Source organism: Xyrauchen texanus, chromosome 33, assembly GCF_025860055.1.
Source record: "Xyrauchen texanus isolate HMW12.3.18 chromosome 33, RBS_HiC_50CHRs, whole genome shotgun sequence".
NCBI lineage: Eukaryota > Metazoa > Chordata > Actinopteri > Cypriniformes > Catostomidae > Xyrauchen > Xyrauchen texanus.
The window spans coordinates 23,254,000-23,267,554 of NC_068308.1; the positions used below are offsets into that span (position 1 = coordinate 23,254,000).

General features: G+C 36.7%; 1 protein-coding gene across 2 annotated transcripts; it reads left to right on the plus strand.

Annotated features, from left to right (window-relative positions):
* The first annotated feature begins 269 nt into the window (after positions 1 to 269).
* LOC127627044 (phosphatidylinositol-glycan biosynthesis class F protein-like) lies at positions 270 to 13,539 on the plus strand. Of its 2 annotated transcripts, none has more exons than XM_052103253.1 (6): positions 270 to 464; positions 946 to 1,195; positions 1,363 to 1,454; positions 1,533 to 1,649; positions 7,508 to 7,616; positions 12,674 to 13,539. In XM_052103253.1, exons 2-6 carry the CDS (start codon positions 968 to 970, stop codon positions 12,785 to 12,787), a joined length of 660 nt encoding a protein of 219 aa, XP_051959213.1. In that variant the 5' UTR covers positions 270 to 464; positions 946 to 967; the 3' UTR covers positions 12,788 to 13,539. The 2 variants fall into 2 exon arrangements, with proteins under 2 accessions (XP_051959213.1, XP_051959212.1); XM_052103252.1 differs by having other exon boundaries at positions 270 to 444.
* Positions 13,540 to 13,555: the final 16 nt, after the last annotated feature.

Genomic DNA, 13,555 nt, shown 5'->3' on the forward strand with positions numbered 1-13,555 from the left:
TAGTGACGTTTATGAAAAGTTGTCAAAATAAAAGCCCGAAAAAATGTCAGCGAATATAAACGTTTATTACGAGGGACTATAATATAATATGATAATGTTTTTAATTTTTTTTTTAATGAAATTAAATTAAACCTGGAAACTATTAAAAGTGCATGCAACAATGTGGCATACAGTGGTACAATCAGTTGTCTATAATAAATTCTCGGATCTTTTATTATGTTTTTTTAAAAGCAGTTGGTCATTGATTGTGAGTTCATTATACCGGAAGTTCAAGGGCAGTCATGTTTTGTAAATAAAGTGCTCGATGTTATGGACTTCTGTCCTAGAAAGGATAAAATCAGAATTTTTGATGGTTTGTTAATTGTTCATAAAGTGCTGGAGGAATCTGGCTATCCAACAAGTTGAATTAGGAAGCACATTTTAACTGGATAGTAGTTCAACCAGGTACAAATCTTAATTTAATAGTAAGTTGAATTATTCACGAATATATGAATAATTGCCATTCATTTAAGATCATTTTACCAGCGAGCAATATAATGCCCTCACTGTTGTTTACTTAATTGTAAATGTTGCTTTCATACAGAAATCTGACATATGACCTTATATTTAATATGTTTGTTAACATTTTTGTTCTATTTTAAAATTATATGTACAAGTATGTGACTTTTTATATCGGTGAAAACCATATATGAACATATATTTCATAAATGTGTTTTACATATATTGCCAGTGGCAATATTACTTTATAAACTATAACTTTAATTGATTTAACATTGCTTACTTGTTGGGTTCCTATTTGTATCTTGTGTCCTTTCTTTGTCCAGTGACACATGTTGCAACTTTATATGAAATAATATGAATTCTCAAGGCTTCCAATAAACACTGCTTTTGCAATTATTAATTCAGCTGTTCACTCAGTGTTGTTCGCTCATCCCTCTTCGACAGGTACAGTCGTTTAACCTCCATTATGTGGGATGTTGAGATCAGGGGCATGGCATCAGCCCATGTCATCATTGCGTCCTCCATCTTCATGGCAACTGTAGTGCCCTCTGTGTTGGTGGAAAACTTCTCTGTTTACGGGACTCACATGGTTTGGCTGTATTCTGTGGCCGGATCTGTTGCTGTAGTCAACATTGCAGTGTTTTGGCTTCTAGGCATCAGTCCACCAACAAAGAAAAACACACTGAGCTTCAAGGTATAGGAGGAGCAGAGTATTCTCCAGTGATTTGTCAGTTGGTGACTTAAAGGAATGAGTTTTATAAAGTTCAGTGAAAGAATCCATTTGGTTTGGTTGGAATATTTTGAAATTCTCATGGAAATGTATAATTCTCATAGTGTTTTCATTTGTTATTTGTTCCACAGATCAATAGATTGTTGAGATCCTGTCTGTACTTTCTACTGTCATGCCTCTTTTTTCATAGTGTGGTTGTACTGTATGGCGCACCTCTACTAGAGTAAGTATTTGCTTGGCGTTACAAAATGTGGAGTCATTTTGTGAATGTTAGACATTTAAGTCTTATGTCATGTTGCAGGTCTGCCTTGGAGACGTTTTCTCTGGCCGTGCTACTGTCGACACTTACTACATTGAGATGCTTGTGCATACTGGGCCCTAACATACAAGCGTGGATCCGGGTTTTCAGCAGAGATGGGTATGTGCTGTATAAATGATGCTCCATTTACAGTATGGGAAATGGGTTTGTTGAGCAGTTCATGTGTTACACTGTTCCACAGTTGCAACTTGCAACCCTCTATGGCTGTAATCCACTAGATGGAGACCTTGATCAACTTTGAGCAATGGGTGCAACAGTTCACAAACAGCTATAGAGGGTATTCTAGGAATTATTTTAAAAAGAGAGCTTGAAACATTTGAATGAATGACACAAAACCATTTTAAAATGGCAATTGTAATGTGTTATCTGCATTTAACTTTAAATGAGTGTGGATTAATGCTGTTAGACAAAGTAATTCCCCATGGGGCATGAGCTGGTTCTGATCTTTTCCCATTTTCTATTTGTATATTTTCACATAGGCCAAAGCACTGTCAATTAATAAAATCAGTAATGCTTCTCTGTATGTAGCATATTAGCTTCAATGAGATATTGGACAATTGCTTGAGACTGAGATGTTTAGAAACAAGCACAAACTCAGACTACAGAAGCATGTTTTGTGTTATCATTTAGTTATTGTTTCCAATGGTATGATGTCAGAGATGCTGTGTGTTTATACAGATGTAGTATCTGTTTAACCCTTAAATTCATGGTCATTTTCCCAAATACTCTTTATAGATCCGGCACTTATATCTATAAAACAATTATGTACAAAATGCCCAGAGAGTGTATACTTTTGCAAATATTTTCAAGACAATTAGAAAAATGTAAATAAAACATATTTTCATGTTTTATATAACATAAATTTAAGACATAATGCAACAAATCAGGACAAATAAAGAACAGGATTCATTATTTTCTCACTGAAATTTCATGAGATGTAACTGGCTGTCAAACACATATTGAGCTACACATAACAATCTACTGGTGTAGTGGCATAGTGGGCAAAAGCACATAACTAGTAAACAGAAGGTTGCTGGTTCGGTCCTCGCACCCACCACCATTGTGTCCTGGAGCAAGGCACTTAACTCCAGGTTGCTCCGGAGGAATTGTCCCTGTAATAAGTGCACTGTAAGTCACTTTTGGATAAAAGCGTCTGCCAAAAGCATAAAATATAAATATATCTTATGTGTGTTTTCTCAGGCACTTGTTGAGTTTAAATGCACAGCATACGTTATTTCAGTAGGACACCCAAATTACAGTAGTTATATCATACTTTTCATGTGTTGCACTCGCTGAAAGTTTACTTTGATGTTGTTTCTTCATCAAATAGCAATGTCAAATGTAAATCAAGTCAATCAATGAAACATCGGTCCCACCTTGAGTAAGAAATAACAAGTATACTATGTTTGTGTATAAAATACTGATAATTCACCATTGTTGATAGTTCATTGAAAGTCTGCATGATATAGTATTTATTTGTATGAATATAGTACTCATTTATGTTGTAATACACAAAGAAATAGATATCCTGTGATGGTAAACTTAAATAGATTTTAAATAATTATAAAAAATATAATTTATGAAAGTGCAAAAAAAAAAAAAGGACTTAGGTCATACCCCCTATAAACTTTTGGTACTTAAATCATTATAAAATGTAATTATTTATTTATGTTTTGTTGCAATTTTGGCATTTTTGTGTCTATTTATAAAAGATAGATTGAGGAATACTAAAGAGATGTAATTCCAAAAAATGGATGAGGTACAGGTGGTGGAATGAGGTCCCGGGTCTCCAAAAGACCCGAGGTATGCGTTTAAGGGATAACACTGCAGGAAATTTGTTTCTCAGAGTTAAATACTCTTAAACTCGTAAATACTTCTCTGAGCAGCTGAATCAATGGGTTGTTTTCCTTGAACAGTCTTACTCCTATATCTTCATCTTTTGGGACCAAGCACAGAAGGTGTGAAGCCCCTATTGTATCCGTTAGTGTTCTTATTATTATTCTTTTTCCGCTGTTGAAGTCTATGGCAGCCCATAGAACTGTACATAGGAAAGTTATGAAATTTGGCACACTGTTAGAGGATACTCTCAAATGTAACTGACCCAAATTAGCTGGCTCTACTCAAACCCCATAGTGTAACTTTTCAAAATTTCACACTTGTTTCAGCCTATAACTATAACTTTCAGAAACAAATATTTGTTCCTTTGATTCCTCAGGTCATGCTAAATCTCAATAGAGCTGTTCAGCTTGTAGTCCAAAAACCCGGAAGAGAATTTGCCATGGGTTCCCTCTGGGATTTTCCAATGGGTTTTTATAATGGGGTTTTTGAACTTGTGAGAAAAATAAGGTCTGTGGTAAACAATACTTGACGATATGTGTGGTTTTGGATAAATTACACACAATCATACCTCAAACATAAATTTTGAAGCAGGATTGAATTACATCCTTTTTTTAAAAAAGGAAATAAGGTGGCTTCAAATTTCACGTTTGAGGTATAACTGTGTGTAATTTATGTTATACAATAAAATGTCCACGTATCGTTATGTACTGTGATAATGTTCTATAAGTCATGTCATTTTTGAATTCCGGCCACTAGATTTTCCAACATTTAACATTTTCTAAAAAAAAAAAACTACTTTTTCAAACTCTTCTAAGACCGTTTGTCCAATTTACTAAATCTTGCACGTACTGTATCATCTAGAGACACTCATGAAAAAAAATTATTCTCTTTTTCATGATAGACCAAACCATTCTCGTGTAACTGTTCAACCAATTTGACCACGAACACGGCAAAATGGACATGATGCTCTATGTTCGCAACGCTTTAACGTATTGATACCTTGGTATATGTCGTCACAATCGTGACTTGAGGGTACCTACAAAGTTTCAGCACACACACACACACACACCTAGTGGTCAAGAAATATATATTTTTGTTCCCATATTTTATTTATTTATTCTTATAACTTTTGAATAGTTTGGCCTGAAATCATGAGACTCTTTGGATTCCTTGGGGTATACCAAGTCAAATGATACTATATTTACCTATGTCGACCATATTGGGCATCGGCCAATTATAATTTGTTCTAAAATTGCTGTATGTTACAAACGCATGGCGTATCATCACAAAATTGGTGTGTTTCTTTGGGGCCATGTCCTGAAGGTACTCAAAACGTTTGACCACATATTGGTTAAAAGATACAAAGAAATGCTTAATTTTGATCAGAGGTGTATAATAATGAAGACAAATACTTCGTTTCTGTATTTAAGTACAGTTTTTTTCATATTTGTACTTGAGTATAAATATTTCTTTGGACTTTTACTTTCACTTCTCTACATTTTGAAGAGAAAATTTATACTTTAAATTTATAAATTTCTCCATACCATTTTGTTACTTTTGCGACATGATAGTGATGTGTGAAAGAATCATTTGAGTCTAATCTTTTATATTTGATTCCTTTGAAGTCAACAAAAAGATTCAAAAAGTATCTGATGATTCGTTTTGCGAATCATTAATCTGAATTACAATCACAAGTGAAACGCATGCCAGATTATGTGTTCCTTTTTCTGTCTGGGGAAGACAAGAAACTGCTCATGTAAGTCTTATCAATTTGATAAGTTTTGGCTTAAACATTACGAAAGCTGAAAAATTAAAAAGTTATGTGTGATCAGTCTCCCACTTTTTCAGGAGACCTATTCATATAAAAGTCAATCACATGCGTTTACATTTTACATTTAAACAAGGTGCGATGTGTATGAATAATTACCAGCACTAATTAAAATGTCCAACAATATTTATTTGATATTTTATGAAGATGGATGAATGGTCTTTGCCTAAGCAAAACTAGTTTCTGGTGGTTGCTAAAGTGTTATATTTGCCTTGTAGCACATTTATACTACAGTATGTGCTTACTAGGGTTTTCTGGATGGTTGCTAGGGCATGCTATGCAGTTCTCAAGGTGATCTGCTGTGTGTTTTGGTGCATTGCTACAGTATGTGGTTGCCAGGTTGTTACAGTGCTGTTGCCAAGTTGTTTTCTGTGTTTTAGCACATTGCTCTGCAGTTCACAGGTTGTTCCTACTCTGTTAAGTTGTTTTAACTCTGTTTTTAGCACATTACTATGCAGTTACCAGGGTGTTCTGGGTGGTTGCTTATTGGCCCAAATGAAAGGAGCCCACCTCCACAAGTCTCTGTTCTGGTCACTAATATGACTCAACTCTCTATTTTAGTGTTCCAATTTTTATGAACTGTGGTGTTCATTTACACTCATCCCATAAACATGATCATTCTGATGTGACTTGAATGTGCCATTAAAGGGATAGTTTGTTTAATAATGAAAATTCTCTAAATTTTCTGACCCTCATTCGATCCAAGATGTGTATGACTTAATATAATAAAAATATTTTCAATATTTTCAAAAGAATAATGCTGTTATGTAGGTCAATTCAATGTAAGTGAATGGTGGCCAGACCTTTAAAGCTCCAAAAAACACAAATGAAGCATAAGAGTAATACATAAGACTCCAGTTGTTTCACCAATGTCTTTTGACGGATCCAGTTGGTTTTGGGTGAGAATAGACCAAAATATTACTCCTTTCTTGACTATAAATCTTGACATTTGCAGTCTCCTTGGGATTTCAAACTCGATTACACTTCCTATAGCACCATCTAGTGCTCTGTGCATGCATCAAGCACTAGAAAGTGAAATCAAGCTTGAAATCATGATCATGCCTAGAGACTGTAATGGCAAGATATACTGTACAGTGAAAATTAGTTACAATTTGGTTTGTTCTCACCCAAAACCAACTGAATCGCTTCAGAAGACATGGATTTAACTCCTGAAGTAGTATGGATAACTTTATGCTCCCTTAATGTGCTTTTTGTAGCTTGAAATGTGTGGTCACCATTCACTTATATTGTATGGACCTATAGAGCTGAAATGTTCTTCTAAAATCTTTGTGTTCTGCAGATGAAAGAAAGTAATACACATCTGGGATGGCATGTGGGTGTGTAAATGATGAGCACCGCCAATCAAATAAATCGCCATGGCTTTAATGAACTGTTCCATAATTTATGCAATTTAGTAAGTACATTTAAAATCAGTTACTTCAATATTTTTATGTAAGTCGTTTTCTAATGAGCTACTTTAACATTTATCTGAGTCAATTTCCATGAAGGTATCTTAATACTTTTACTCAAGTATGAAAATTATACAACGCTGCTTTTGAGTAATTTGGTCTATTGTCATGAGTCTCGTGTCGTTACTTTCCTTGGGTCATGCCTAGTACATTAATACCAAATTTACCATCGTCGGCCATACTTTCTGATGGCCATTTTGAATTTAACTGAAAACCTACTTTTTATAACTCCTAGGACACAAGTCCAATTTGCACAAAATTTTACATCTACACTGATGACAAAAAATTATGAAAAGCTTTTTGATAGACCAAACTGTTTTAGTGTTACTCATAAACGAATGTAATGGCAAGATGCCAATAAGGATCTGACACTGTATTGACATAAAACTTCATATACAGTATGGCATTGTGACCAAGCCATTACAATACCATATCAATTTGGTGACAGTGCCACCTATTGGTCAAAAGTTATAAGCATTTGTTTAACACTGTAAGAAATAAAACAAAACCACTCTGCTTAAAATCATCACCAGGATTCTATATTCAATCTAAATGCTTGCCTTTGGTGTGCTTGGCTCCGTAATATCTGCTTGCAGCTATATTTCTACTTTATATCAGCATACAAACCCTTTATTTAATCATCTGTTATCCTTAAATAATGCACATATATCCAAATTTGTCAGTGTACTGTAAAGCCATTGTTTGATTAGTTTATCTGTTCATATGAACACTGCTTGTTTTGTACGGTTGGTATTCTCTCTTCAAGAACAAAGTGTATTGTTTGCAGCAAAGTGATGATTAAACAAGCATGATGTTTTCAGGGCGATGTCAGTGTGGGACACCTCTCTTCAGATTACCACTGGCTGTAGTGTGGTTGGGGCCTGGCTGGGAGCTTTTCCTATTCCTCTCGACTGGGACAGACCCTGGCAGGTTAGTGTAATGTTGGAACACAACCATACGTACACATACAAATTTGACTCCTTTCAACGGTAATGATGAAATCTTTCAATCCTGTGCACTACTTTATTGCAATGGCAACCTAGTATCACAAATTACAGTAATAGAAAAAAGTGTATTGTGATGCAGTTAGCACACACGCTAAGGTGTCGTGCCCCTGTGGGTGATGCAGGTTTGAGTCTGGTCTGCAACATGTTTAAATCCCATTTCTCCTCTATCCCCAATAATTCCCTGTCTTTCTTCACTATATCTATTTAGTAAAGCAAAAGCCCCCAAACGTTTTTGAAAAACTGTCAAACTTACTAGATTTCTACTTGGGCAGCAGAAGTTTAGGAGAGGGTTCCTTGTTTTATGGCTCCTGCTCATATGCTGCATCAGACCTCAGAAAGGAGGAACATGCCAGAGAATTGTTACGATTGAAAGTGACTTCCTGAAACTGAGATGGCATACAGTAACTCCTACATGTTAGCCTTGTGGGAAGATTGTGCATTAAGCATATTTTTTGTTTAAATTTTTGTTTTACATTTTACTAATTGATGCTGTCTGTATATTTAAGTAATACTGTATCACACAAGCAAGAGTGCGATATGGCCCTACATCAGCACTGCTGTGATTCGGCCACAGGGCGAGTGCCGTAGATAATTGCAGCAATGCTGGTGTAGGGCCATATAGCACGATTGCGAGTGTGATATTGCTTATATACAATAGTTTAATGAACAAGTAAATGAAAAAAATTTGGAAAAACCGAGTACGGTCATAAAAACGCATTTGTGCATGGAACTACTTTCTTACGTGACGGATCAGAAACTACTGTTGCTGGTTTAAAACAAATGATGCATTCAAGCCTTCATAAGTTATTCAAAAATTTCACTTAAGAAATAGTATCACGGCTTGTGCTGTTTCTAACAAGTTATTGGATAAACAAGGATTGATTGATGGGTGTGGGTGTGTGTGCGTGAGAGAGAGAGAGAGAGAGACACGGAGCGTGTGCGATCACCTTTTGCCACTCCCAAGCAGAGATGCTGTCAGCGTTCTGAAGGTCAGCTTTCTCAGTGGAAAAATGGCGTCCAAGCGGGGGTATTTCTCCCCATTTCGTGGTAGCCGCACAGGAGTCATTCACAATAGAAACAGCAATATCCTCCGCTATTTTAAACAGTGTGTATCCAATGTGGAAACTCGGGTAAGTGCCTCAAGTTCTGTAATCAATCGGTCTGCTGTGTCTCTCAGCTGCGACGAGCCTTAATCCTGAAATTGTTAATTTAAAGCCTTTTAAAACACTGTCCTAGTAATGTAGTGGTAATACCAGCGATCACAGAGCGCTGTTCTATGTAAACAATGACTAACAGATTCAATTTAAGTCACCAACTGGCTCATATAGCACACAAAAATGATGTTTTGCCACCACCTGCTGGCTAACACATGTAATTTCAAAAATAAAGACCGTAACTCCTAACATATTATGGACTACTCTTACACTTTAGTTTAGAATGGTACAAACACAAGCGGAGTGATACACACAGTGAAGTGTCCGAGTGCTGATACTGTCAGATCATCAGTGCTCATGGAACGACTCTCATCCAATCAGATTTGAGGATATACAGTGCAGCCGGTAAGTATTCACAGCGCTTCACTTTTTCCACATTTTGTCATGTTACAGCCTTATTCCAAAATGTATTAAATTCATTATTTTCCTCAGTTCTACAAACAATACCCCATAATGACAACGTGAAATCACGTACATACTTTGTTGAAGCACCTTTGACACCAATTACAGCCTCAAGTCTTTGTGTATGATGCTACAAGCTTGGCACACCTATTTTTGGGCAGTTTCTCCCATTCTTCTTTGCAGGACCTCTCAAGCTCCATCAGGTTGTGAACGGCACAGCCGTTTTCAGATCTTTCCAGAGATGTTCAATCAGGTTCAAGTCTGGGCCAATCAAAGACATTCACTGAGTTGTCCCGTAGCCACTTCTTTGTTAGGAGGCCGTTTGGGCATGTGTGAAGTCTGTGTGAAGATTTTGTCCTGTTGGAAGATGAACCTTCACCCCAGTCTGAGGTCCAGAGTGGTCTGTAGCAGGTTTTCATCAAGGATGTCGCTGTACATTGCTGCATTCATCTTTCCCTTGATCCTGACTAGTCTCCCAGTTCCTGCCACTGAAAAAATTCCCTACAGCATGATGCTGCCACCACCATGCTTCACTGTAGGGATGGTATTGGCCAGGTGCTGAGCAGTGCCTAGTTTCCACCAGACATGACGCTTGCCATTCAGGCCAAAGAGTTCAATATTTGTTTCATCAGACCAGAGAATTTAGTTTCACATGGCCTGAGAGTCCTTCAGTTGCCTTTTGGCAAACTCCAGGCGGGCTGTCATGTGCCTTTTACTGAGGAGTGGCTTCCGTCTGGCCACACTACCATACAGGCCTGATTGGTGGAGTGCTGCAGAGATGGTTGTTCTTCTGGAAGGTTCTCCACAGAGAAACGCTGGAGTTCTGTCAGAGTGACCATAGGGTTCTTGGTCACCTCCCTGACTAAGGCCCTTCTCCCCCGATCACTCAGTTTGCAGGACAGCCAGCTCTAGGAAGAGTCCTGGTGGTTCCAAACTTCTTCCATTTACAGAAGATGGAGACCACTGTGCTCATTGTGACTTCAATGCTGCAGAAATGTTTCTGTACCCTTCCCCAGATCTGTGCCTCGATACAATCCTGTCTCGGAGGTCTACAGACAATTCCTTGGACTTCATGGCTTGGTTTGTGCTCTGACATGTTTACTGTTAACTGTGGGACCTTATATAGACAGGTGTGTGCCTTTCCAAATCATGGTCAATCAACTGAATTTACCACAGGTGGACTCCAATCGAGTTGTAGAAACATCTCAAGGATGATCAGTGGAAACGGGATGCACCTGAACTCAATTTTGTGTGTCACGGCAAAGGCTGTGAATACTTATGTACATGTGATTTTTTTATTTTTAATACATTTGCAAAGATTTCAAACAAACTTCTTTCACATTGACGTTATGGGGGTATTGTTTGTAGAATTTGTGAATACTTTCAATGCTGTGAATACTTTCCTGTATGTATATATTATAATTTTTTTTTAGTCATGTTATTCTCTGTATGCAAAAAATGATCTATTTTATCCTTAAAGGAATGTTCCAGGTTCAATACAAGTTAAGTGCAATTAACAGCATTTGTGGCATAATGTTGATTACCACAAAAAAATTATTTCGACTCACCACTTTATAAGAGGGGCAAAAATTGCAGTTACAGTGAGGAACTTAAAATTGGTGAATGGAGCCAGTCCATAAACACGAAAATACATTGTTTCAAAAGTAAAGCCACAAAATGTAAACATTATAAATATTAACATGATTTGAGTGATAAAATAGCTTACAAACCTTATGTGTAAAGTTATATCCATTATTACAACATAAGTTTCATGAAAGTTTTTTACATTTGTTTAACAGGGACAATACACTAGGCATTGTTACACACAGACAACCAAGATAATTTGAATCCCTCATCCCAGAGCCTGTAATCCCGATCTTGTATGTAAGTTTAAACAGAAAAGTTTAGTTAGTGCACTAAAATCATGCTAACATGTATAATTTTCACATATTGTGGCTATACTTCTGAAACTTCCATTGTAAGCGGTTGAGCCTAACTTGCATTGAACACAGTACATTCCTTAAACACTATTAAACCAACCAACAAACTACTTGTCATTTTTGTTATGTAGATACATAGTACACATGGAGCTTGCTTTCTTTTATACCATAACTCGCATTTAGACCCACAACTGGGTATTACATTGAGTGAAATCTTCATGTGTAATTGAACAACTACAGACTGTTGTCAAACAAAGCAAATTATGCACAGTTAACATTGAGAGCACTTTAGACAACATGTCCCTCAACCAATAAATCTGCAAGGACAGCCTGAGAAAGACTTTGTTGGGAATAAACCAATCTTCATGAAAAATTAAATCTTCTCAAAACATGGAAGGACTGCACTTAGTGTTCAATTATTCATGCATTGCACAAAGACATTGATCAGAGGCCAGCATGTGCCCTCATTTTGCCCTCAAAATGTCACACTGAAGTCTCCCATATGTGCTTTCTGACATGTTCTCTACACACAGATGTCTAGACGAGACCGCAGTGTTGAGACTGATGAATTATGGTAGTGAGAAAGCTGTAGGGAGTACAGTTAGGTTGGCATAGAGTGATTCCTCCACAACATGAAGTGTGAATTAATGAGAAACTCCAGGGTGGTTGAGTCATACTCACACTCTGTCCTCTCCGCTATAATGGTGCCCATATCACTTCCATGGTCTTGAGATAATTGAAAAATCAATTTGAGTGAAATTTTTTAATTCTGAGCCACTACGCAAAGCTTCAGTCATTTAATCAGTATTCTGCCTTAATCTGCAAAACAGAAGATGACAAGAAAAGCTACTCAGTCTCTTCAACTTAATATAATAATACAAAAAAAATGCATATTTATGTGTTTTATGTGCAAGTCTGAAATATGCTTTAACAAGCTACGAAGAGGCAAGACAACAAAAAAAAATGACAATGTTATAAAAACCAGTTTCGTCTTGAATTTGAAATTCTCACAAAACCATTGTGCCTTTGGATTTTTAGATTTGCATTCCATTTATATACTGTTCATATGTAATATTTATTATGGCTTTTTTCATCGTTCACAATGTGCTGGAAGCCTTAAAGACCACTCAAACAACTTTACATATTTGTAATGACTGCAAGAAATTTATTTTTAAAAGCAAATAATGTTTAAAATCACTTTTGATCATACAAAGCAAAAATTCGAAAGGCAAAGCAGTCGGCACAGACCTGAGAGGCAAGGCCACCAATATGTGAAACTCAAACTCTACGTTAAAAAAAGAAAAAAGCAGTCTTGAATACAAAATTTGGTTGGCAGAACACCACAGGGATTTTGAAGAATTCACAGCCAATCACTTGTGCTCCAGCAGTTTTAGATCTCTTATTTTTGTGGCTCCTCTGTCTAGGTTTGGCCCATCTCCTGTACCCTTGGAGCAACTACTGGATTTCTGACTGGCCTTCTCACTGCTCCTGTCTGGATCCACTGGCATCGCAAACTGCTCACCTACAAACTTAAGTGAGGAAAAGGTCTCAAAGTTATAGGCCTTTAGGAACTGAAAGAGTGAAAGAGATCCAGGCTTGTTTAAAAATAGAGAGAGAGAAAAATAAATAAACTATTGTCCTTCCCAGTGCCAGGTCCATGTCCATGCGGACACTCAGAGGACACATTTCCAACAAAATATAAAAAACTGTTGTTGTGAGTTTGTTTTTTTCTTTGATGAATAGAATATTTTGTTTATTGTATGCTCCTCATGGCAGTTTATTTATTTTATATTTTTATCTTCTTGTAAATGCTGACTAAGAAATGCTGTAAAATGTTTTACAAACCAAAACTGAAATGCACAGTTTCCCCTTTTCCAGTTAAATAAAGTCTTACTTCTGTAAATGACTGATGGGTTTGGCTGAGCTGTTTAGGCTGTCTGGGTTTCCTCCTTCAAATGTACTCCTGCTCACAGAGCCAGACACGAAAATGCAGATGGGTTTTTAATCAATAGTAGGGGTTTCTCAGACATTTGTGTCTCTTTCATTTCTGTGTGCTTGATTGTGAAATAAGTTATGATCTCTCATCATTTTCCTGGTATACCACCTCAAAGTATAATGTTTTTGTGTTGTTTGTCCCTGAACATCATGTTTTATGTCAGTTGATCTTGTCACCCCCCACACCTCAGTTCATAATAGCTGTTTTCTCAGTTGTAGAGATTGTAATATGGTTGTCAGTTGGACTTGGAATAACCATCATTTGTTATGGGTTCTTGCTCTCTTTCTCGTGGATGCCCCTGAGCTGGTGT